We start from the raw sequence: 26564 nt of genomic DNA, 5'->3' as shown, positions 1-26564 counted from the left end.
TATCTCTTCCACCCATCACGCCTCGCTCGCCCTGTTCACAGCTGCTAGCAGGGGGAGAATTAGCCTGCTTAGCCTATCCCCCCAGGGGTCAAACCAAGCAGACATCCGACCACACACACACTTACAGTTCAATATGCATACACACACCAGATGTGTTAAGGCAGCACTTTAACCACAGGTGTCCCGTGTTTGACCTTTCACCTATTACCTTGAGCAGAAAGCCAGCCGTCAATCAGCTCCCATCAATCACACATATATGCAGCACCCTTTCATTGCTGACAAGCCTTCCTGGCCTGCCTGCCATCCATCACTACGCTCTGCCCTTTTACTGACATCGAGGAAAATACAAACACTTCACACTTCTCTGTGCATCTCCCTTGTTAAGATCCACACATTCCGCCTCGGAACAAAACCTGTCCCGTAGTGACGGCTCCCATACGCCATAGGACGTGTTTTTGTGTTGTCGAGTGTTTTGCAGATATCCACACAAGGGGGGGGGGGCACTCCCTGGTGTTATGTTTTCTGATATTGCAGCACATGCACCGAGACATGACGTGAGGTTGAAATCCCAGAGCGCACGGGCTACTGAGAGCAACACATACAGTATGTGACAGCCAGCAGTGACAGACCGGTCGTGAAGATCCTGGGAAACATTTGGCTGGAAAGTCACTGGATCAAAAGTCTTGGACAAGTTTGGCTGTCTCGCGTTGGAGCATGCCAGAGCTGTGACATTTTCAATATTGGCACATCCTTCAGCTTTTTCTTTTTCATTTTTCTATTCCACCTATGCGTCATTCACTACAATTGCATCCCTTGTATTCTGGAGTAAGCTGTAACCTTGGTTGGGAGTGAAGAACATCGATGACAAATACGTGTTCTCGTTGCTCTTCTTGAAACACTGTACAGTGATGCCTTGAGACATGAGTTTAATTCATTCCGTAACCACGCTCGTAACTCAAATAACTGGTATAATAAATCATCTCTCCCCACTGAGATGAATGGAAATGCTATTAATGCTGCCCACCATGGACACTTGGGGGCAGTATAAGACAAACGGATGTACTGTAAATGGAAGCAGCTCAGCTCCTCGCAGAGGATAAAGAATGTCTAAATGTTGTGTTGCTCCACCGTTTGTGTTCAAATATCAGTTGCTTAAAGGGTTATATATATGCGTTTCCCATGATGTGTTCGTATTAGCGTTAAGCTAGCAGACTAAAGGCTAAAGGAACTAATTCTCCTAGTTTTCATTTTTAGTTTGGAAATAAATGATAACTGGGAGTGGCATTAAACATTGCGCTTGAAAGTCAGAGCAAAGAAATCTCCTGAATGACGGCTTGTAAGTCAGGTGACTCGTACCATAAGGCACCACTGTATTTTTTTCTCAGCTATTGTCAATGTCCCTCCGAATCTATGGACGTGAGACGGTGCAGAGTGAGGAGCACGAGGAACGGAGGCGGTGTTAAAAAGCCCTGGGTCCATGAGAATCCATGCAACTGGCTTCCTTCCGGTTGACACGCTTAACATATCCAGGGCGATTCAAAATGTACGAACAACAACGTTGGCAGAGGAGGCCTTATATGAACAGACTGCATTTGTTGTGGCAGCCGACTCATTTTGTCGTACGAAACTGACATTTGTGACCAATGGTGCTTATCCTACACCCATTAAAGAGTTGTTTGTTTGCTATTGGCCAATGCATCCATCCATCCATCCATCCATCCATCCATACAAATACATTATTAGTTTAAAAGGTAAATGTGAGGTTGGATATGTAAATATAATGCAGTTATTATATTTCATTTCAGTGTCTTTGCGACAACTAAATAGAGCCTGTTCTGATATCAGCCAGGAAGAGCTGAACTTAAAAGATGTTGCCGGCGAAGGAAAGGACAATGAATCATAAGTTATGTTTTCACAGATGACGGCGTAATTGTCTTACCTTGTTTTAGGGGATGTTGTTAGCCATTCTTCATGCTTTTCAAACGTTATCAAGTAAGCTGCGATCTCCTGCGAAAAAGAGCGGAGAGGAGAGAGGAGGGGTGTGAGGCTTCGATATGTCATCTTTAATCACCATTCTCTGGTGTTTGTAATACGGTGAGACCGCTTCATTGGCATTCCGACAGCCTAGCCAGCAGCATAAATGGAGGGAAAACAGAGATGGGGGCAGTACCAGGGAGCTCAAGCTGGTAAATGGAGACCGGTAAAAGTAAGGAAAAAGACCGAAGTTGAAAGCAGCTAAGGTCAGATGTATCTTCTGAGACCACCTTTGTTCTGAAAGCTTTGATTAAACCCAGGGACATAAAGGTGCTCACGGAAAGGTTGACGTCTGTGTCTTTTAACGTTTGGTCCGATCCTCCCCTAAATCCCTTGACACTCCTCTTAGGCTCAATCCGCTCTTTAACCTTTGAATAATAATGACACAACAGTTGTCTGATATTGTGTGCGCTGATGGAATACTGTAGGAGTCTGTTTGGAGTCACGTTGTGTACAAAGCGATGTTATAGATGAAGCAAAAACCAAAAAAAGGCAAATCTGTCACTGGCATAAATAGAGCTCCACTTTCATGTTTCCTGTGCTCGCCTTGCCTACTTGCATCAATCTGAGCGTATTAGAGAAGATTCTGGACCTTAGCCGGCCATTTTCTCACCAAATGAATGGGCATAAACAAAAGTACATTACATGCTGGTCGACAACCCAATGATTACCAGCGACAGGCAGCAATTCGGTCTTCAGCTCGGGCATTTATCACGTACTTGGACTGTCACGAGCACTTGACACAAGGACAGACCTGCTGCCAACGTCCATATGAATTTAAAGGTGTGCGCCTCTCTACAAGATGAATTGTTTGGTTTGTTAGAATATTGTCTCGTTTGTTGTGCGAGCTTCTCTTGACCGAGTTCTGCCCCAAAGACACAGGTGTCAAGCTGAAGGCTTATGATAAGGTTATGTGGCCCGCGAAGGCAAATCATGTGCATCGACTTCATGTTTCTTGCTAAAAGACCAAAGTTGCAAATTGTCTTCACTTTTGAAAATGACCAACAATGGTTTTATTGTTTGTTTTTTGCAACAAATAAAACTTTCTAAAAATACCTGAACATACCGTTTTCACTGGCTTCTTATTTCAAAACTAGTTATCCGTCAATCTCTTGTATAAATGTAATAATATGAGGTGATCATCTATATGGGTTCCCAGTCATAACAGCCCTCTGATGTGGCCCGCGACAGAAATGAGTTTGACACCCATGCGGCATGCGAAGACAGCAGAAAAAGAAAAACATATAACGCTATACAAAACATCCCTTTGTTCCTCCTTCTAGCTGATTTGCATTCATACAAAGATGGACTTTGTCATAGGTGTGACCTGGCACAGAGACACGTTGGCGACTGCCCAAAAGGATGCTCCAGGGTGCAGCCATGTGAAGGTGTTTCTAGGCGGCAGCCCCAACTAAAGAAGGCTGTAGCATGAACCGGTGGCCTTGCCTCCAGGTGCAGAATGGGGCTCGCGGCTAACTTGCTATTCTGATGGAGGTGCTTTTCTCTCTTGAATTCACTAAGGGTGAGCAAAGTACAACAATAACCACAGCGACAAGTGTGTTCTGGAAGCACAAACACGCAGAGCAAATGTGTTAATTGTTTCAATAACAATTATGGGGAGCACAAGGAAAAAAGGGTCACGGTAACGTTATTTTTATGCATGCATTTGTAAGTAAATTAGACTAACACAGCTCTGATTAGATTAATGCAAGCTATTCAGCTGGGAGATTGTTGGGGGGGAGGGGGACGGGGGACGGGGTGACCGCAGAGCCTGTTAGCACTTAGTCCGCTCCATCACTCCTTTCTTAAAAATACGACCACATTCTCACTTACAGACTATGGGAGAGGCTGAAGCATGGTCTCCTATTAAAGATATAGAGGGGAGCCGCTGTACCTCTGGCTCTTTGTCACCCCCGCCCCACCCACTACATCTGAACAGATGCCAGGGATAATACCAACCCCCCGACCAACCATAAAGGTGGAATAATCTTATGGCGAGGAAACAAACAAAAACAGACGTGCAGCCATTAAACAGGTGCAAAGAGTCAAAGTTTGCACGGGCCGCATAATGAGAGGCTAGCATGCGTTCAGGTTGAGCAAACACGCTTGTGGGTGAGTGCAAGAAGAATGGGCGGGGGAGCGCACTACTCTACACTGATGGTGCATCAAAGTCAAACCAGCAGCTGTCAATGGGCTTTGGACTATCTGCTGACCTCAACGCCTCGGGTCTGATCTCCGTCGCCGGGGAAATATTCAGGGGAGGCGCTCAGTATACACACAGGCCGCCTCACTCAACCTCACATGTCAGAGTTCGGGTCCAGCAAGGCTGTTTGTACTTCGTGCCCGTTTGCCTCATCCGCCTGGCTGACATGATCCTGGCTGAGGTTTTCTCTCCGGGTGCTGCACGAGTGGTGTTGAACGCTGAGGGTTACAAAGCTCAAGACAATTCTGTTCAAACCAGTTTGGAGAGTATGCGTAGAGCTCTTTGTTGTGAACATGGCCATCTCGTTTCATTAAAAAAAAAAATATATATATATATATATATATATCCTTCCATCCATTTTCTGTAACGCTTTATCCTCACCTGGGTCGCGGGCGTGCTGGAGCCTATCCCAACTATCTTCGGGCGAGACGCGGGGTACACCCTGAACTGGTCGCCAGCCAATCGCAGATATATGCTTTTAAAAAAGCGGGACCTATGAGTAAACAGCCTGTGACAACAGCTCCGCAAACTTTTGGTCATTTAGTGTTTTGCATCGTGTGAACACATTTTGCATCGCAGTAACCCGTTTTGGACTGTTTTCAACATTTTGGCCGTGACATTTTTCCGCAGAGCGCATCAGAACTTGTTGTGTGTGCGTTCACAGGCAGTCTGTTTACTTTCAGCTCTGATACTTTCTCTCTTTCGCGTGGTGCTGGGGTGTGGTATTTTATGAAGCGGAGAATATCAGCGCTATTGGACTTTCACGGTTTTGTCTACTATGCTGCGACCACGAGGAGCTTCGCGCTAGCATGGAGCCGGCTGGCCAACGTCCACTCGGCAAAGAATGCACCGAAGAAAAGGTAGGGAGAGGGACGAGAAAAAGAAGTCAAGTGAAGCGAGAGAGAGGACGAAAGGGAACAGGAGAAATCAACCTTTCCTTCTGTTACTTGCCAACCGATGAAATATTGGCTGCTAGAAAACTGTAGCTGTTTGTTTTTACAATTCAACTTAGCTTGTAGCAAACGTGAGCAATGCTACGCACGCTGTAATCGCGGGATTACAATTTCAGCGTCCCAGCCAGAGACATTTCTGATCTCGATGTCCTGATACTGAACACTGCAGTTTTAGCCTTCTCTCTCTCATCCACTATCGAATTCACACAGCATGTGGATTGTGCAACAAAGAGGGAATCAAATGTCAATGTAAAGGCAGCGCTTGTATTTTTTTTAATTAGAAAATAATATTGTACTTATTTATTTATGTATTTATTTATTATTGTAATATTCTTATTGGAGTTATTGTGTACAATGTTTTATGTACAGCACTTTGTTACAGCTGCGGTTGTTGTTAAAGTGCTTTCTCATTTGCATCCTTTGTCTCCTTGTTAGAAGATCACGGCGAAGTCGTCCAATGGCTGAACTGATTGAAATGGACAGCGTGTGTGTATGTTTCCGTCTGCTGACTGACAATCAGAGGATCTGATCACTGGTCACCTGCCTCAGCCTGACACACCGTTAGCATTGTGTTGACAAGGAGCTTTCATTCCTGCATTCATCATTGCGTCTCTGCGCTTTTTGTCTCAAACTTAACTTATACAAAAGGAAAATCCACCATGAGAAAACGTTCATTTCGGGAAGATTTACTGCGGTGTCTTTCAAATGATATTTTCTCTCTCCCTCTCTCTCTCTCGAGGTTACAACATCTCCCCCCAGAGAGAATCGGCTTTTGAAATGTCTATCTAGGTGAAATTGGATATGACACTAACTTATTCATTCTATTTCACTTCTTTGCACCAAGAAAGGGAGCAGAAACGGCACTCTGAGAAAATACACAGTATGTGACCCTTTCTTTAATATGCTTGTCGCAATCAGTTCCAGTCACAATGCTCACAACAACACTTTTTAGGACGGATAACAACTGTCACCTCTCATAGCACAAAAAAGGCAGCCGAACACGAGTGTGATGTTTGATGGAGGCATTCCGTGATGGAGGGAGCCAATGTCCTCGGGTGACCTGAGGCCAGACTGATTTGCTTTGCCCCACCCCTTCCTTCCCTTCACTTACCTTCCTCCTCCTTCAAAAGCAACTGTGATTTATTGGCAAAAAGAGGACTAACATTCATGCGTTTGGATGACAGAGCTGATCGCTTGAAACCATTGTCACTGTGCCGTTCCAAGAACAGATAGGCGCACTCCCTCAACATGCACACACGTGGTATCACCCTCTCCATCTGCCTCTACTGTATATCTGAGCTGACAGTAAATAATACAAAGCTAGGGGGACAAACACGCACAAACCTTTCTGCACTGCACTTACGTTGTATAGAAAGCACTCTCCGTGAATCCAGTCACACACAATAAAGCATTAGTAAGCTTAGTGTAAACTGCCATTAGCCGTGGTGGTAAAGACACACCCCGCAGAGGAAATAAGCCTGTAGTGTGTATTAGTGTTTCATTCATTAATACCAAATGTGTATCCAGTAGGTAACGAACAACGTCTCAAAACAAATGTCATCAGCATTGGCCGGTACAACATAAAAAAAACAACAATGTAAAACAAACGAGTACCAAAAGGTCCAATGACTTGCAAAACGAATAAACCATTGAGAACATTGTAAATATTATTACAGTGGCGCCTTGAGATAGGAGTAACCCGACTTACGAGCCGTCCTTTATGTGATTTTTTTTTGCTTTGACTTGAGATACAAGTGCTGTATGGTGGCACCGAACTTAATTCAGCTCACGTCATACAGTACTAAGCAGCAGTTTAGCAAAGATTGAACAATTCATCAAAAAAAAAATAGAGGCTTCAAGCTGTTCGTTGTCACTCCCAGTTGTCGTTTACTTTCAAACTAAACAGCTTGCCACACATTAAATTAAATGTAACAAACAATGCAAAACACCATTTGCATGCTAATGGTGAGCATCAATAATTGCAGTTTTAAAAGCAACAGATATTTGAACACAAATGTTGGAGTAACACATGTAGACAGATACTATAACGCTACTCATTCAGAGGCAAATATATGCTGTATCCACTACAAAAATGGACTATACAGCATCCTACTGAGTCACTTACAGTAGTAGTTGAAGAAGATGACATTCTTGTTGGTTTGTGTCTGCACTGTATTATACTGCCTCCCAGTGGCCAAGACGGGCACACCGGAAGAAGCAGGACAATGAATTGGGTTGCAGCATTAAATCATCATTCAAAGCCTTTTTCATTCTTTCCATTCTATTTAATGTTATTATGCTGGTTTTTTTATGAAGTACAATACAGAGTGGCATTTTTACGTATTAATTTTTGGTGTGAATCTGGGACAAATTAATGGCATTTCTATTCATTTCGAATGTTTTGAGTCACGGAATAAATGAAACTCGTATCTCAAGGTAACGGTATTTTTATTTAATGAGACGATGGTAGAGCGTGAGAAACGAGTCGTTACTTTGTTTTTCTGACTGAAAAAATGGCTTGTACATGTGCCAGATGAGGAATACACGATAAAGTACATCGTACCCATTTCCAGCTCCTAGCCTTCCCTTTGGAAATGGAGGGGCAACGATGAAACACAACGGAGCCGTATTAGAAAACAATTTTGACACGATTATTGATTGCAGTAAAAGCTTGATCTCATGAAATGAATATGTGAGAGCAAGAGGATGTGAAAGACAAGATGAGCAAAGTGGGTTTGGAAAAGAGGACAATGCCTGTGGCCTGCCTTGTGGTGAAGTCTGGGGAATGCATTATCAAAACTTTGACCTCGTCCTGTACTTGAAAGCAAGAAGTGCAGGAGAGACAGCGAGAGGAACCCTCCCTGGTGACCTGGGTTTTACTGCGGAGTGCCAGGTGATCTGATATTTCCTGCAAGGCGGCCCAGGAACCGAACGTGCCCAGGGCCGCGCACAAATCCACCGGTGTGCGAGTGCGAAAGCTCAAGGCCAGCACGAGATTGAGTCGGGAACAAATTCAAATGCAATTAGACCCAGAAGAGATGCAAACGCACAGGAATGAGGGATGGGGAGGGAGCTGGAGCAAAGCTAACCAAAAATGCTTCCCTCTTTTTTCTACGGCATATGAGTGAGAGTAATGCATTTTGATCATGACAAGCGATGAAAAAGTATGTTTGGCTTCAATGCAAGCAAACCCAGTGAATCCTTTTGTGGTTGTTGTTTTTTGTTTACATGTCATGAATTGTTAACATATCACATTCTTTAATGTATGTATTCCCAGGCACAATATTACTCTTTAAGGAAGAGGGGAGTGAATCAGTTCAAGCATGTAAAGGGCCAACTATAGCCTTTACAATGGTTTGAGCACATCACCTAATGGGATGCAGAGTATCTACTGTCGAGATGGATGGTCAGAGCAGGAGAAGATTTAGAGGAATGAGACAGAAACAGACACAGAGGAGAGGAGAGGAGAGACAGAGAAAATGGAAATAAAAAACAATGGGGTGTGAGCAGGGTGAGGGCTGTTGACAGCTGCACTTGCTATCTGTTAAAATGTAGGGAGGCTGTTCTATGAGTCCCTCTGCTGGCTTAAAAAGATGCCCCCCCCCCAAACACACACACACACACACACACTCCTCCATCACCGCCAACGCTCTGCTCATTAGGACTTCTATCGGGCTTCCGAGGGATCCCCAAGCTGAAAAGGGGGCGCTGTCCACTTTAGATCCTTTGTATGATAGCGACATGCATTCCAACAAGGTGCAAATCTACACCGTTTTTGTTGTTACTGTGCTTGCATCTGGATACTCTAGCTGTCCCATCAGACATGGACTGTACGTTAGGTGAAGAGAAGACAATAAATCTGTTTTGAGTGAAAATGTGACACATGACAGAGAAGAGTGTTGTTAATAATCCTGCAAAATTTGAAATGTAAAAAAAAAAGTATATAGTATATAACATGAGGTAACAAAATCATTTTTTTTTTTTTTTTTTTTAAATCAAGCCATTCTCACCGCACTGAATGTGCTGAAACCACATCCTGCTCAGCTGTCAACTGTCAATCAAATAACACTACTCCGACCTGGAATAACGGATACTACTTTCTCTGAAGGAAGTGAAGCATTCCCCTGGCAAGCCTTTTCTTATTCCTTCAAGCTGCATGGCCCTCTGCACCCATAATCAATGTTCACCACAGTTGCTGGTCCACCACACAATCCTTTCTACATACAATATATCGCAGGCTTGGTGATGCATTCGGTTCTTTCCAATGTGTCCCTTATTCCGAGGAATGCCCCCAATCGATTGACCGGTGACCAGAATCAGCTGGGTTTCTTTAAGCCGTGACTGGTGAACTCCTGAAACTGACTGCGTGCTTGTGGAAATGACAGCCCAAATATTATACCTGCATTACACTTTAGGGCTGTGAAGAAAAAAACTAAATCAACTCACTGGTTGACCACAAAAATTGGTCGATGCAAAACGTTCTGCCTTGAGGCAATACAAAATATTAATAAACGCATATTTGCGCCGCCCAGAAGCCATTTGGCCACTGTCCATGTTTCCCGCACGGACATTTGTTGCAGATGGACGCACTGTTGGGTTAGTGAAAAACATTGCCAAAATGTGCCCTAATGCTAATCGCGAATGCGAACCATTTAGCAAAGGCTCATTTTCTTGTCTCAAATTCAATACCATACGCTCAGTAGCAACATATGCAGTTTCAGGCTGGAAGTCCAGCCCTCATAAATGAGAATAAAATGCATGTATAGTAGTACTTACTTACTACTTACTTGAGTATCCGATGAAGTATCTATAGGATAATCGATTCTAAAAAGATTTGATAGTGACAGCCCTACTACACTTACAGTGTATACATGACATACACACAAACATAAATGAGTGAACAAAGAGTGGATGTGACCATTATCAGTAAGAAAACGACTTTCATTCTTTAGCACTGGGATCGTGTAGTTGACTTTACTGTTGTTCCATTTTTTTTTTTTTTTTTAACCAATGCCATTTTCCAACAAAGCACTCAATCGACTCAACTCTAAATGCATATTTTAGTCATAAAGACATGTTGTTTTCTTTAAGTTCACCACTAATTACTAATGTTTAGTCAGCAAAGGATGGCTATAAAAGTCACAATTAGTTCCAGATTCCTGTGAGAAACAGATGTGGTTTTCTAGACTGTTACGTGTAATGTAGTGAATTTCTTTTACATTTGATTTCATACTCATATGGGCCAAAGGTTCTACACTAGACTGTTGCAAAGGATGGCACTGCATAATATTTGCAATGTTTTTGCGGTCTCGTGCTCAATGATGTGGTCTCACAAAACATCATTGTAAAACTGCAAGATAAACCTGGAAGACTGATGAATGGGGTTTGTGCGAGTGCGGATCAACAGCGTTCGTTAGCAACACAGGATCGGACATAAAGTGGACTATGATGAAATACATTCATCTCTGTCAGTCATAATTAGGCTGCATTGTGGTTATTGCTTTGGATGCGTATGTGCCGGCTGCTCGAAAGCCCATTTGGGACCTCCTACTGCTGTACCCTTGAGAAAAGTGTCCCGTGCAATGATTCTCTTGCACCTCTCTCTACTCTTAATCCTTTCCCATTATGGCACCAACTTCTGGCAAAGGCTTTAAGGCATACATTGTGAAAACATGTCACACTCCATCAGTAAACAGGAGGAAAAAGCATCTGTACTGTACATGCACATGGATGCTTTGAAAAGGGCTCTGAGATGCAGCTGGAAGAGGCCAGGTTCACTTCCAGGCACCCCGTGGCCGTGTGACCTCTGAAGTCGACCCTGTACCTCCTTTCCATCATTGAAACATCTCACCGCACCCATCCGACCCCCGCTGGTAGCCCGACTAAGGAGAACAGTAAGTGGTGGACCCCAACTGCTGAGACTCCGGGGTGCTCCCCAAATCTGGCGCTTAACTTTTCTCCCCATCAAATCTGCCTTCTGTCCGGGAGGGAGAAAGCCTGCAGTAGATGTCAAACCAATAGGAAGCAGGAGTATGTGCCGTCCCTCGCTATATGTCTTCCCTTTCGTGGACAGGTGCTGTCGTTGTGGTCATCAGCACATATTTATCGTGTCAGATTGAACAGCCAACACCCAGAGGTCTATTTCTTGCTAATTTAATTTCAAAATGTGATAGAGGGCAGACAAGGTTGACGCTTTGAATGAGACAAAAATATTGCGATGAACACCCAGAGCGAGGGCGTTAGATGTCATCAAAATATGAACGACCTGAGAGGAGACGTAAGAATCTCCGGAATGCACTCAATTCTAAAATATCACCCAAAATGTTCCAAACAGCAAAGCAGCAATTGTAGCGAGCAAAAATAAGATGACAATGGAATGTGGAAGGTCACCATTCACCTCGTATCAATCATGGCAGCTCCTGCACCTTACCGACAAGGAGAGGAAGGTGGGCGGAAAGCAGCGACTCCCCAGGTTTCCACGTGCAAATGAGCAGAGTTCTGTCTCGTATGAGCCCAAGAGCATATTTATTTCAGCCCCCAGAATCAATTAATACCCACATTATCCTCTGAATTATGCTATTCAGTAGCGCCAAATGACTGAAGCGCCCTTGCATAAAACCAATTTCAAACTTTCAATCCAAGATGCACCCGACGCCACCCACAACCTGTACTCCTAAATCCGTTTTTTTAGACCTCTACATGCAGGCGACTGCGTCTGGGCTGTGAATGTAATATCGTCATCGCTGCTCTCAATCTTTGCTTGAATAGTCAAATATAGCCTATTGCACTACAGTGTTTCTCAACCTTTATTGAGCCACCCATTTCACATTAGAAAAATCTCATAGCACACCACCAAACTAGGATATTGACATAATGATGATCTTGTCTTTCTCTCTATTGTCTTCATTCACAAATTGACTCGCTCAGTGTGAAATCCGCGCCTGTTTAATCGAACACAAAGCTGATCAAGTCACAGGAAGCCATTCTGTTGTTTGAATGGCAACAGATGGATACTACGGGTGGGGCGAAACACGTAACCTGCGGTACGGCCCACTGTTGTTGGGTCACTGTTCGCTACATTTTCAGCACGTGTTTTTGCATAGACCAGTTTTTTGTTTTCAAACTGCAAGCAAAAAATACTATTTGCGTAACAGTTGGTTTAAGCGTGGGTTGACTGGTTCATGCCCACACCCCACTCTATATTGGCTTGCGTAATCCAACCGTAACTCTTAGATTGGGAATTATAACGGTGCCGAAATGTGAACGGAATTAAGTGACCAAACCACACATCCTTGACCACACAAAAGGGCTGTGAGTCTTTACTGCAAGTTATTTTCTTGGTGCTTATTTTAAATGGCACGGGAGGCGTATTCAAAAGCTTTCTCAAATAAACACTTTTTCGAGTGGCTCAACTATCATTTGTGTCCGGCAAGCGCTATATTAGGATACAAACGCTTGAAAAAAAGATTGGTCATATTGCTTGTGTTTCCTTCGAAGTATGGGACATGTTTCAAGCAACGCTTGGAGATGATAAAATGTCTCTCAACAGTTTTCACTCCCTTGACCTTGCATGCAACAGTGAAACCGTTGTAATCCACACTGGAGATCTGAATGAAGCCATGCTTCTTCAAATTTTTATCTCTCAAATTCCCGCGAGTTTCAAGTTTTACTGCGTCCGTCAGCTGCTCTTTGAACCTGGATACAGAATAGACACAGTATATTTGTAATTTTCTGACTAATTCAGTGACATTGGATCATTTCCTGCAGCAGCTCTCAGCACACGAGCACCCTGGTTAGGAATCACTGTCAGAATCTAAAGAATATGAGACAACAGTGGGAGCACAGGGGGAAGTTTAAGGCTGGAAGAAGTTCAGCCATTTCCCGTGACATGAAGTATAGTGAGGAGAAACAGGATGAACAACATCGCGCACACTGCTGTGTCCTTAAAATGAAATACTGATTTCAATAAAGGAAGGTTTCACCGAAGGGATGGATCCAGTTCAGGCCAATTAGCCGGCCGACAGTACCCCCCAACCCCCCCCCCCCACAATCTGACGACTTGTTAGCATGATAGTATCGCCTGTTTTCTTGACTCTATCCTTTGTTACCTCTCTTTCTCCAGTCTGTACAGCTCACGCTGACCCCTGTAATAATTCCTTGTGCAAATGACATCTCTGTGCACCTGTCAGCACTCACACATGTAGTCTGGATACACACTTTATGCAAGCACACACACTTCATGAGTCAAATCCTTTCATGAACAACTATTAGCTCTTCTTGCTGACTGACAATAGCTCCATATGATGGCCTTTCATAATTAAAGTGCATGTACCGTAAGTGAGTGAATTTCTGTGAATAGTGCAGATAAGTGTGTGTGTGTGTGTGTGTGTGCTTTGTCTAGCCATGGCTGTTATTTCCTGACCTACTGTATTATGTATAACAATCGCACTTGTGCTCATGTTCCAATCACAATCATGTGGAACAACGCGTGAAGTCCAACCATCTCGCCACCATACTTGTTTGCAGCCAAAACGTGAAGTATCAGGTGTAGGAAGGGTATAGGAAACGAACCTTTTCGATATGATGATCCCCATCGGCTATGTACAGTATGCGTGCGTTATCAGCATCTAAAAGTTTGGCTCCGTTCAGAGGGGAGTCAAAGGCAGCACGTGAAGGCTGCTCCCCGCAGACAGCAGAGAATCGATCAAGCAGACGCAATGGCCGCCGCCTTTGTAAGGCCGGTCTGGCTCTGTGCAGCACTTCTCTGTTTATCTCCCTGGCGTTGATGGCTGGCTTCGTGCTCTTAATTAAAGACGGCGCATGGCTATTAATTGTCAAGCAGATTCAATTTGTTCTCTGTGAATGGGCCTCTCCTCCCAGAACAAAGGTGTCCCAACAGCGATGTCAGAGTTGAACAAAGGGCTAAAGGCATGACTTCTATCTGCTACACTTTACAGGCAGCCCATGAATTAGGTGTTATCCAGACAGGCTCACTGGAGACATTCAGAAAGGAAAAGAAAAAAACAAAAAAACCTTTGCTACACCACCTTTTTTACCTGTTGACATTTGAGTAGAAACAAAACCCTCCATTAAATGCGGCTGCTTCACATTTGCAAGGTGCCATTAAACTAGCATCCGCACGAATACCCATTCTGTGTAACATTCCTCTTCATAGTTATTATTCAAATATATTAGGTTGAGTTTACATGGAAACTCTTTTGACAAATTGAGGATGCAAATCAATAAATAACCATAAGATTGTTGATATGAATCAGGTAGTAAGCAGCTGCCACTGCATAATACAGTCTAATTCATGGCCACGCATCAACATTACTCCCAGCATCAGGCCTCAACCAGGAGCCAGCGCATCCATTTCTTTGCAATTGCCACAACCTCCTCACTTCTCCAATTCCGACTGTCGCCCCACAATTGTTGCGGCATTCCCCTGAAATCCGTTCGGATTGTCTGAACCTCAATCTTTCATTTTATTTGCCATTGTGCTATTCCATCTACCTCGGTGACAACAGAGAAGGTGCATGCGGAGGCCTGCGCAAATCACAAATATGGATCATAAGTTGCGCTTGTAACGTTTCTGCGTTTCTCCATCCAGTTGTCATATTACCAAGATGCCAAACATTTCAAACCCATATACAGGTGTAATTAAATACATTGGAATATCGTGGAATATTTAGATCATTAGTTCAATTCAAAAAGTGAAACTCATTTTATGGATTATTTACATATATAGATTTCATATTTCATTTATATATATGATGAGTATAGCTTACAGCTAACCAAAAGGCTAAAGTCACCATCTCTAGAAAGTGAAAAAAGATCACTATTGTTTTAAATAACTTAATAATGACTTTTTTTTTTAAATAAGATTTTGGAAAGAAAAAAAAACCTTGGGTTTATTGAGATAAAACTATATCGCCGTGTGTCCAAATATGGTCAATTTCATAGTTTTTCACAAATCGATACTAGGTGTATTTCCCCATGTGAGCTGTTATTTGTATGCATTATTTACCAATATAAAGTGGCGAAAATATTCACTCTCTTGGACACTTCAACTGCCTGAGAAGGGTTGTAAAACGCCGCCTCTTCCTCACTCCATGAGAGCTCTGCGACATTATGTTGCCGCAAGATTGAAAGTCGAGATGGTTTTTTTAGACAATAATGAGTGAAAATAGTTAGGTTAGATATATTTGAGGAGGCCTGTTTTGCTAAAAAGCAACAGTGTAATGCTTCCATGCAGAAAGAAGCACATAAGTTTGCATATCAATTAATATCAGCCGATTACACTGCTCAGCTTTTAAACATTGAATGTGGCTCATGGAGTAGAAAAGGTCTCCTCACCGGTGGCACTCTATATGCAGTATATTGTCACACGGCCCACTCCCACCCACAGGGCCTTTAAAACCTTCCAAAGGTAGAATACAATCAATTTAGGATTAGACACTCAAACACCGTTGCACAACGGCAATGTGCCCTTCATAGTGTAGTACAGAACACAAAGTATTGTTCAAACATTGCGGAATGTTTAATGAGACTTGGGTGAAGGTTCTGTACTACATACATTGTATAGTGGGGGGACTTTTCCTTAGAGCCTGCCGTTTCAGCAAGCCCAATATTTTGCTGCTGGTGAACTCAGATATCTGTTGTGGAATTACTATTTAAAAGATAAGGTTTCCACTACTGTCAGCAAAAAAAAAAAAAAAAAAAAAAAAAAAAAAACACTTGTCCATAACGCGAGAAAAGCAATGCAGTGTGAAATCAAAGGTCAGCCGAAGACAAATAAGACGGGCAGGAGCAAGGGTGACAAAAGCTCCCTCTCTGCACTCCCCAAATTAATTGCAAGTGGAGATTCAACACAGAGGAGTACATGTAGCCTTGTCGCCTTTTCAGTGAGACCTAAGAAAAAGAACAAATCACAGACACGTTTGCACACTTTGCAAGCCATGCATTGATTGAACACTAGGGCGGCGTAGAGTCAAGTCATTGAACTCACCTAAAAAGAAACCGCAGTTTAGCACGTTTCAACGTCACAAGTCATGCTGCCTTCAGCACAGCTTGGTTAGGGAGCCACATGAAACACTTTAACCCCGGGCACGGTGCTAATCCACACCATTCGCAGGTGTCTGCCTGGCCGTGACCACAAGATAAGCACAAAGCTGGGAGACAGAATGGAACAATGGACACCACATGCATGATACAATGTGACGTGGCATGCCACATCGAGGAGATGTTGAGGGTAAAATAAAAAAAAAAACAGGACACATCTAATCTCCTCATGAGAAACATCTGGTTAAACTGTGCAATGGCTGCCCTGTAGAAACAATGTGATGAACATTTACCGGTATTGGATTCATTTACATGCAGCTGCTTAACATTCTTTCAAAGATCACTCTTGAGTTATCCAAACTTCTTCGGTATATGTAAAGCCTAGGTACATGTCAACTCGTTTATCCAGCTACCAATTTGTGTTTGAACTGAACAGCGTCACTGTAGACGCTGCACCGATCCGCCTGTCGATCTCCCGTTCCATTCTTCCCTCACTCATAAACAGGACCCGATACTTGAAGTCCTCCACTTGGGGCAGGATCTCATCCACGACCTGGGGCGGGCACGCCACCCTCTTCCGACTGAGGACCACGGCCTCAGATTTGCAGGTGGCGATTTTTATTCCAGCCGCTTCACACTCTGCTGCGAACCGCTCCAGTGAGAGTTGGAGACCACGGAAGCCAACAGAACCACATCATATGCAAAAAGCAGAGATGCAGTGCTGAGACTACAAAACCGAACCCCTACTATATCTCGGTTGCGCCTAGAAATTCTGTCCATGAAAGTTATGAACAGAATCTGTGACAAAGGGCAGCCTTGGCGAAGTCCAACCCTCACCGGAACCATATCTGACTTACTTCCACCAATGCTTACCAACTGGTCATACAGGGACCGAACAGTCCGTACCAGAGCGTTCAGTACCCCATACTCCCGAAGCACCCCCCCACAGGACTCCTCGAGGCACACGATTGGACGCCTCTCCAGGTCCACAAAACACATGTAGACTGGTTGGTCGAACTCCCATGCACCCTCGAGAACCCTGCCGAGGGTGTAGAGCTGGTCCACTGTTCCACTGCCAGGACGAAAACCATACTGCTCCTCCTGAATCTGAGATTCAACTTCCCGACGTACCCTCCTCTCCAGGACCGCTGAACAGACTTTACCAGGGAGGCTGCTGAGACAGTTCTACACAGCGGTCATCGAATCAGTCCTGTGTTCTTCCATCACAGTCTGGTTTGGTGCTGCTACAAAAAAGGACAAAGTCCGACCGCAACGGACAATCAAAACTGCTGAAAGGATTGTCGGTACCCCCCTACCCACCATTGAGGACTTGCACGCTGCCAGAACTAAGACAAGGGCGTGCAAAATCCTCTCGGACCCTCCGCACCCAGGTCACCAGCTCTTCCAGCTCCTTCCCTCAGGTAGACGCTACCGATCATTGCAAACTAGAACTAGTAGACATTCCAACAGCTTCTTCCCTCTTGCAATCAACTTCTTAAACAGCTAACCTATAATTCCATTACAACAAGCTGGCAATTTTTTGACTTGACTTCGTTGTCACATTTCTGTGGGGCCAATTATGTACTACTCGTGCACTCACTGTAGTTGTCTCGCCATGCTGCACTATTTGCATATACTGGCCACTCATGCCAGAGTTGCATCTGCTCCATTTGCACACTGATTGAGGAGTATCCGTAACATTTGCACAACCATTGTCCCAGATTATCGCACTACTCGTCACTTTAAACCGCATACACTCCTTGAAGTCTAAGCGCCCTTTGCACAATGGTCATTGCACCGGACTATTGCGATATTAGTCATTCGAACTGCTCTAAGTGCTAGAGGACTCTGCATCTTTTTGCACAATTGTTTTTTGTTTTTTGTCAATGTCTTTATGTCTCCAAAGTGTTCTGTAAATTGACTGTCTGTTGTCGTACTAGAGCGGCTCCAACTACCGGAGACAAATTCCTTGTGTGTTTTGGACATACTTGGCAAATAAAGATGATTCTGATTCTGATTCTGATCCCCCTGTAGTTGCAACACACCCTCCAGTCCCCCTTCTTAAAAAGGGGGACCACCAGCACAGTCTGCCAATCCAGAGGCACTGTCCCCGATCTCCATGCGATGTTGCAGAGGCGTGTCAACAAGGACAGCCCCACAACATCAAGAGCCTTTAGGAATTCCGGGCAAATCTCATCCATCCCCTGGGCCTTTTCACCAAGGAGCTTTTTAACCACCTCGGTGACCTCAACCCCAGAGATAGGAGAGCCCACCTCAGAGACCCCAGACTCGGCTTCCTCATGGGAAGGCATGTCTGTGGAATTGAGGAGTTCTCCCCACTGACTCACAATGTCGCGGGTCGAGGTCAGCAATGCCTCATCCCCACTATACACAGTGTTGATGGTGCACTTCTTCCCCCTCCTGAGACGCCAGATGGTGGACCAGAATTTCCTCGAAGTCGTCCGGAAGTTGTTCTCTAACCCTAACCCGAGTTTTTGCCTCAGCAAACCACCAAAGCTGCATTCCGCTTGGCGAGCCGGTACCCATCAGCTGCCTCAGGAACGTCTTCCAGTATTTTAAACATCATAAAGGTGCTTTGTCTGGTCCCTCACTTAGGACCTGTTTGCCATGGGTGACCCTGGCAGGGGGATAAAGCCCCAGACAACTTAGCTCCTAGGATCACTGAGACACACAAACTCCTCCGCCATGATAAGGTGACGGCTCAAGGAGGGACAACGCTCGTGATACTTAAATTATTTAACCACAATTACTAAAGTAATGCAGCCAAGGGTTTGAGCCTGATTGCCGAATTCCATTTTATGAATTGATTTCACAGAGGGGGGGGGGGGGGTCAAACCCAGACAGAAAGCTAACACGAATAGACGTTTGGTTGCTTGCTTCATAGGACTTTTTGCTCAGCGCCAACCCAAAAACGACTTCTAGACAATTACAGTGCAGCACAGAACACAGGTCCACTTTCACAATAGAGTTATGATCACTATGATCACGCCATCCAGAATTCTATTTTTACAAAGATAATAATGGTCAGTTCTGAAAGAAAATGTCCGAGTGGTATTTATTGAGCAAAATGTACATTTTTGACATTGTCAATCAAAAGTGAGCATCCCTATCTTCGTGAATGCAGGGGTTCCTCCATTGGAGGGCTTTTACAATATAAACAAAGTAATGAGTCACAATTCAAGGTCTACAGCCACGACCATGGTGTTAAATGACCAAGCCCCGTTTAACTTCATGTTAGACCCTTTCGATTGTCATTCATAGTTGAGGAAATGTGTATACACGTGAATGCCTACATACATCATCAGTATTGTGTACACTTATGTTTTCTCTCCACCCAGCGGGGGGCAGCACCACCCTGGATTTGCTGCCACCACCCTTACATCCATCTCACCTCTTGTCTAATTAAACATCGTTAACATTCATCCCAAGGTCTTATGCAGATTAGCACTGAGGGAATGTGATGCACTGCACATTAAAAAAAACAACTCAAGTGTGTGTGTGTGAGTGGGGCGTGGGGGGGGGGGGGGGGGGTATTGATGGAAGCGACGATGAGGTGGGGTTGTATGTGAATTGAGACATGCTTGGATATCTCCGATTTGACCTCATTCATCAATTAATTACCACCATTAGTCGCAGGTGATGTGGAACCAAAGCTGAAATCAGTGCACCGTGGTGTCTCCGTCGCCAGTTTGTGTGTGTGTGTGTGTGTCTATTTGACGGACAGTGTGCCATTAAGCACAGAGACAGGTACATTTGAGTGTGTCTGTATGTATGCGGAGCCACAGTATGACCAAGAAAGGCTGACAGAAAGACAAACTGACAGGCATCCAAGCCAGGCATTGCCATGGGTGTCTGCGATCACAGCTTAAGTCTTGTCATGTGGCTGTCACTCTATCACTCATATACTGTATACACACACACACACACACACACACACACAATATACCATCACGCCACTTGCAAGATATAAGACACAATGAACGGTTTTACATTGCAAGTTTGAGTGCACCAATTCAAATGTATTGCATACTATTGACTTAACACAGATACCTAAAATGCACTTAAAAAAATTCTAACGTCAACACTGAAGGAGACAATAAAAAAATAATACAAATATAAACATACAGTATATCATATACTATAATAGTTGCCCCCCCCCCCCAATTCTATTAAATGATGGTAACCAGGGCATCACTTCATTAACTGCCCTAAGTTTTCATTTTCCTTGTTACAGCGTCGCTTTCGGCGCAGTCCTCAAATTTTCAAAATGATTTCTTGCTACTCGACTCAAAAAAATGCAATCTTGCTTGAGTTATCAAACACAACATCGATCAAGTTGGTATTCTATCTTATATTGCTATCATATACAGTAACGTTGCGCACCAACATCAACACAACACCACCCCAAAATCATGTTCATTTGCTAAATTAATACACGCAAATGTACTACGCTGTCATTGATTAAAACACAATACACATTCCCTGCACGTCACCAGCCACCCAGATTAAAATATGAACTCATGCCGACACCCTGACAAGACAAAAAGTCTTTAATACTTCACAAAACCAAACGACTGTGGTTCATCATCTTCCCAAACTCTATTTCAAGAACTAAGACCATAAGTGATGCAATACAAAAGAAACAATTACAGTGGCTGACTAAGCAATGTAATTGGCAGAAAGTAACCTTTGTAGCTTACGAGTTCCTTCTGCACCAGAGCATTACAGCGATCCCTTTTGAACAAATAAAGGCTTACTCACTTATACAATATATAACCTAACTTTTTTAACCTGTCAAAGCCGGAAGTCACTTCTTATTAGGCTTTACACGATCAGGATCAGCAAGTTTAAAAAAACGATAACCGATCAGATCACAAGATGGAGCAATGTGTCTATTTACACGACTTGTTCATTTATTGTATATACTTGCGTACTGTATACAGAGTATTGCATCTTCAAAATTATTCTCTAGCATTTTAGACAAAAGTTAAAACATCAATGACCTCGAGGGGCATTCAAGGATTGGCCACTGACATACATTTAGGTCAAATCAACATTACAACATGACAGAAATAATGGGTGCTAACTTGCTGTAATTAAATAACTTGAACAAATACTGTTAATGACATCCTTAATCTAACTTTCTCAGTGTATATGGACGGGTGTTGTCCAGAGTTTGCGTCCGTTTGGCTGCTCCAGTGTGTTCCACTAACACGTGTATGTGTTCACTGTGATGGGTTAAATGCAGAGAAAAAAACGTCATGTGCATGCATGCATGTTCATGACAATAAAAGGTGATTCTTCTTCTTCTATTTCTTCTTCTTACTGAGTCACTTACAATAGAAGTAGGACAAGTACTATTGTTTGTCATTTGTGTCTGCATGACTGTATTATAGTGCCTCCCGGTGGCCAAGACAGCCACACCAGAAGGAGCAGCTCAATGAATTGAATTGAATTTAATGCTGCAATTAAATCATGATGCACAAACTGTTTAATTCTTTACATTTTATTGAATTATGTATGTTATGTTATTACTTGTTGTTTTTTTTTACTATTTATAAAGTACGATGTTAAAGAGCTATTTTTCATATTTAAAAACAAACAAAATTTGTGTTTTTTGGGGAGCAGGCTAGAACAGATTAAGGGCATTTACATTTGTTTCAGCGGGTAAAGAGGATTTTAGATTTGACTGTTTTGAGTCACGAGCATGGTCATGGAACAAATTAAACTAAACTAAACTCAAAATGATCCTGTTACACTAAAAGTTGATAACGTGGGATAATGTTAAGGACAAAAACTGTGGTGGCAAAACTTGTACTTAATTGTGAATGGAATGGAATGAGAGCCTGAGGGAGGAGCCTGTTTAGACTCACCTTCACTGCCTGCCTCGAAACCACCCCTGTGCACAGTATGGCTTGTACATGCACTTGTGCACACATGAATTAATATACCAGCACACATTAGTAACACCAAGCTGTGTCCAAACACTTCACAGAGTGAGTGCACCACATGTGGGCCTTGACAAAAAAAAACAACATCAAAAAAGTTCCATTCAGAACAGGCATGCATGAAAAAGCACAAAACACACACTTTTCATGGCACAACAGCCAAGGTCAGTTCAAATCCTCTCCCCATCGGCAGACGCTTGAATCACCTTCAAGGATCAGCAGCTTTCATATGGCGCGTTGTGTGTCTCAACAAACACGCCTGCAACTTGAATAACAGCTATTCACTCAAACTACTTCATTCGGATTTCCTTCTGGACGATGCCACAGCTCAAAGTAGAAGCAGGGGGCATGCTATAGACATCGGTGCCTTGTTGTGGGGGGTGGGGTGCAGTCGGGCTTAGGAAACGATGATGAACTACAGCATTAGGGTGGCGATTAACTCCTTCTCCCACTCTTCCTCCTCTCGTTCAGTCCCATTTCCTCCCACGGAAGGATGGGGGGGGGGGGGACTCTTGATCAGTGTGTGTGAGAATCTCTTGACACAACGTCCATCTGTCTGTGTTAGAGACAAACCGACAAACATTCTGTAGCATCTTCAATGCATTCCCCACCTCTCCTGCAAGAGTCTGTGCTTCGATCTTGTGGCATTTCACTCATCTCATGGTACCTCACTGTACCAAATACTGTATCAGTGTCACAAAGATGGGGGGAAAAAAGAAATTCATTTTTTTTACGTGGCGTAACCCAGCTAACTTTGGGCAAGTGACAGGGTACGCCTTGACAGATATCGCTCAAAAGCTTGGCTTATCCACTTTGTTTAATCGCCATATCCTACTATATTGAGTCATTTTGTCCAAAAAAAAGTCAGATTATAGATATTTTAAAAAATAACTTTCACTATATAGACAATGGACACCAAGACAGCTACTCAAACGGAAAAACAAAAACAACAAAACATAACAACATAATTTTCTGGCAAGACTTTATTGGATTGGAAATATTGGATTGAGTTTGTGATTTTGAGTTTGTCAATTAATCAACTGAAGAACAACTGTGAAGTCGCTGGTGGTGAGCCTGCTGGCTCTCCCCATTTCTGTTCTAGCTCAAAGGTGTTTGATGGTGTTGAGGTCAGGGCTGTCAAATTCGACAAGTGCATTGAACCCGTTCAAGCATGCCATCGCACCGGGAATGCAAAAGGGCCTCCCCCAAAATGTTCCAACAAATTGGAAGGAAAACAGTGTCCAAAATATCATGGTAAGATTGGAATTAAGATATCCAGGGAACTGATGCAGACTCCATATAGTGTTCCAACAGTATATACATTTCAATTTGTCTGCACCAGACTTTATGGGGGACACAGGGAAACCTTGTTCAATTCAGGTACAGCCCATTTTGTAAAGGTTTATCAGTGGGCTATGGGAAGAGCTCCACCCTTAATGGTCTCTTCACCAGAGAGACTGTTATGTGATCACATACAAGAGCCCCCACTCATATTGCATCACTGGCTGCCAGCAGCAGAAGTCTTTCTTCACACAGGTGCACGGGCAGAAAACAACACCAAAATAATCTCAGTGGAGAACGAGCAAAGACATGTCTGACTTTTGTTTTTGCAATGTCTGCTCAAGCTGCCTGAGAGCTAATTACTGTATATTTAAAAGTGTAAGCCAATTTCACCATGTAACAAATAACGCCATTGTTCCTTGTTATTGTTCTTTTATGCAAACCAAAATACATTGATGTCTGTGTTTAAAAGTGGAACTAATGTATGACACAAAATTAATATGTCATGTTCCAGATCCAGCCTGTATGTACACATTCTCACCACAATTAACTCATTCACTGCTGTGGACGTTTGTATATTCGTCAACGGGAATCCAACTGTTGACTGCCACTGACGAATATATTCATCAAGTACGTTTTTCAACGGATAGGCGTGGTAGAGGGTCTCCCCCAGCTTGTCAGTGAAATTCAAGTTTGACTAACAGATCGCTGTAGATGGCAGTGTTGCATCGCTTTGGATTTGAGATCAGCACAGCGTTTGAGTAGAAGACAGATTAGGGGGTGAATCTCGGCTTGTCACACCAATTATGAGGGAGAAAAATGCCAACATGTTGGAAGTCAGACAGGTTTAGGCACCTCACACACATAGTGGGTACAACCCCAATTCCAATGAAGTTGGGACGTTGTGATAAACATAAATAAAAACATAAATACAATGATTTGCAAATTTTATGGCAACAAAACGTTCCAAAAAAGCTGGGACAGGTGGCAAAAAAGAGTGAGAAAGTTGAGGAATGCTCATCAAACGCCTGTTTGGAACATCCCACACGTGAACAGGCTAATTGGGAAATAAAATGAGCTTCCTTGAATTGCTCAGTCATTCACAAGCAAAGATGGGGCGAGGTTCACCTCTTTGTGAACAAGTGTGTGAGAATATAGTCGAACAGTTTAAGGACAATGTTCCTCAACGTACAATTGCAAGGAATTTCATCATTTACGGTCCATAATATCATCAAAAGGTTCAGAGAATCTGGAGAAATCACCGCATGTAAGCGGCAAGGCCGAAAACCAACATTGAATGCCCGTGACCTTCGATTCCTCAGGCGGCACTGCATCAAAAAACGACATCAATGTGTAAAGGATATCACCACATTGGCTCAGGAACACTTCAGAAAACCAATGTCAGTAAATACAGTTCGGCGCTACAGTCGTAAGTGCAACTTGAAACTCTACTATGCAAAGCAAAAGCCATTTGTCAACAATACCCAGAAACGCCGCCGGCTTCTCTGGGCCCGAGCTCTTCTCAGATGGACTGATGCAAAGTGGAAAAGTGTTCTGTGGTCTGACGAGTCCACATTTCATATTGTTTTTGGAAATTGTGGACATCGTGTCCTCCGGGCCAAAGAGGAAAAGAACCATCCGGACTGCTATGGACGCAAAGTACAAAACCCAGCATCTGTGATGGTATGGGGCTGTGTAAGTGCCAATGGCATGGGTAACTTACACATCTGTGAAGGCACCATTCATGCTGAAAGGTACATGCAGGTTTTGGAGAAACATATGCTGCCATCCAAGCAATGTCTTTTTCATGGACGCCCCTGCTTATTTCACCAAAACAATGCCAAACCACATTCTGCACGTGTTACAACAGTGTGGCTTTGTAGTAAAAGAGTGCGGGTACAAGATTGGCCTGCTTGCAGTCCAGACCTGTCCATCCCATTGAAAATGTGTGGCGCATCACGAAGCGTAAAATACGACAACGGAGACCCCGGACTGTTGAACAGCTGAAGCTGTACATCAAGCAAGAATGGGAAAGAATTCCACCTACAAACAATTAGTGTCCTCAGTTCCCAAACATTTATTGACTGTTGTTAAGAGAAAAGGTGATTTAGAAAGAAGAAAAGTGTGTTTAGTGCATCTCTATTATATGAGTCTCACTGTTTGAATTGAACTAACCTAACTAAATTAACCTTCACAACACATTTCAGTGTTGTGAAGGTTAATTTAATGTCGAATAACTCATAGCTTCGATCACTGCATTTTTCAAGTACGTTTCCCAACACTGGCATAAATATTATTGCTGGAAATGGGTACCTTTTAGACAAAGAACATTTTGAATGACCACTGGTGTAAATATTAGAGGTCAGTTGAGCCAAAGATTTTGTGGATTTTAATCCGCACATCTCATCGTGGACAGACATCTTTTACAGATTGTTTGGAAATATATTGTATGTATTCCACTCGAACTAGGGTTGGAGATTTCTGGGAATTTTCAAAGTCAGAAACTGGGAATAAATGAGCATCTTTGGAAATAAAGCAGAAAGTTGACTCATAATAGGAAGATTAAACACAGTTCCCTAATATAGGAAAATATATTTGAGCATAATCAAGACTAAAACAACCTGATTTCATGCAACTACAGTGGCACCTTGACTCATGGGTGCCCCAATTTATGAGTTTAAACAAATAAATACAAAAATGTATTGTAAAGCCCTGGCATATGGGCAAGGAGAGCTACGTTTTGCTTGAATGTCTGCTTATGACAAAAATGCTTGTATTTATGCTTGATTATGAAAGCTTGCCATTAATCTCATTCACTGCCAGCCTTCCCAGTTAACATGGATATTTGACTTCTAAAGCCGTCAATGGCAGTGCATGTGTTTTAAATAACCCTCAGTTCCCAGTTAATTCCCATATTTACAACGGACATTTAGAATATTTCCAAAATTAACTAGCTTTAATTCTCATGGAAGTTTATGCAGAACCTTTCCTGAAAACACAGTGGTAAACATGACCCTGTCCCAGCTTTTTGGAAATGTGTTGCAGCCATCAAATTCTAAGTTG

At 43.2% G+C, this 26564-nt stretch overlaps 1 protein-coding gene across 6 annotated transcripts in view; it reads right to left on the bottom strand.

The window, feature by feature from the left end:
• Positions 1 to 26564, bottom strand: part of camta1a (calmodulin binding transcription activator 1a) — a 358960-nt gene that overhangs the window by 197132 nt on the left and 135264 nt on the right. For all 6 annotated transcript variants that reach the window (XM_061773510.1, XM_061773500.1, XM_061773518.1 and 3 more), the window contains exon 4: positions 1940 to 2007. In XM_061773510.1, coding sequence (XP_061629494.1) covers positions 1940 to 2007 — 68 coding nt within the window. The remainder of the gene's footprint in view (positions 1 to 1939; positions 2008 to 26564) is intronic.

This window comes from Phyllopteryx taeniolatus, chromosome 1, assembly GCF_024500385.1.
Source record: "Phyllopteryx taeniolatus isolate TA_2022b chromosome 1, UOR_Ptae_1.2, whole genome shotgun sequence".
Lineage (NCBI taxonomy): Eukaryota > Metazoa > Chordata > Actinopteri > Syngnathiformes > Syngnathidae > Phyllopteryx > Phyllopteryx taeniolatus.
Note: the sequence above shows the minus strand (reverse complement) of the source record. Positions and strands in the feature narration are given on the sequence as shown.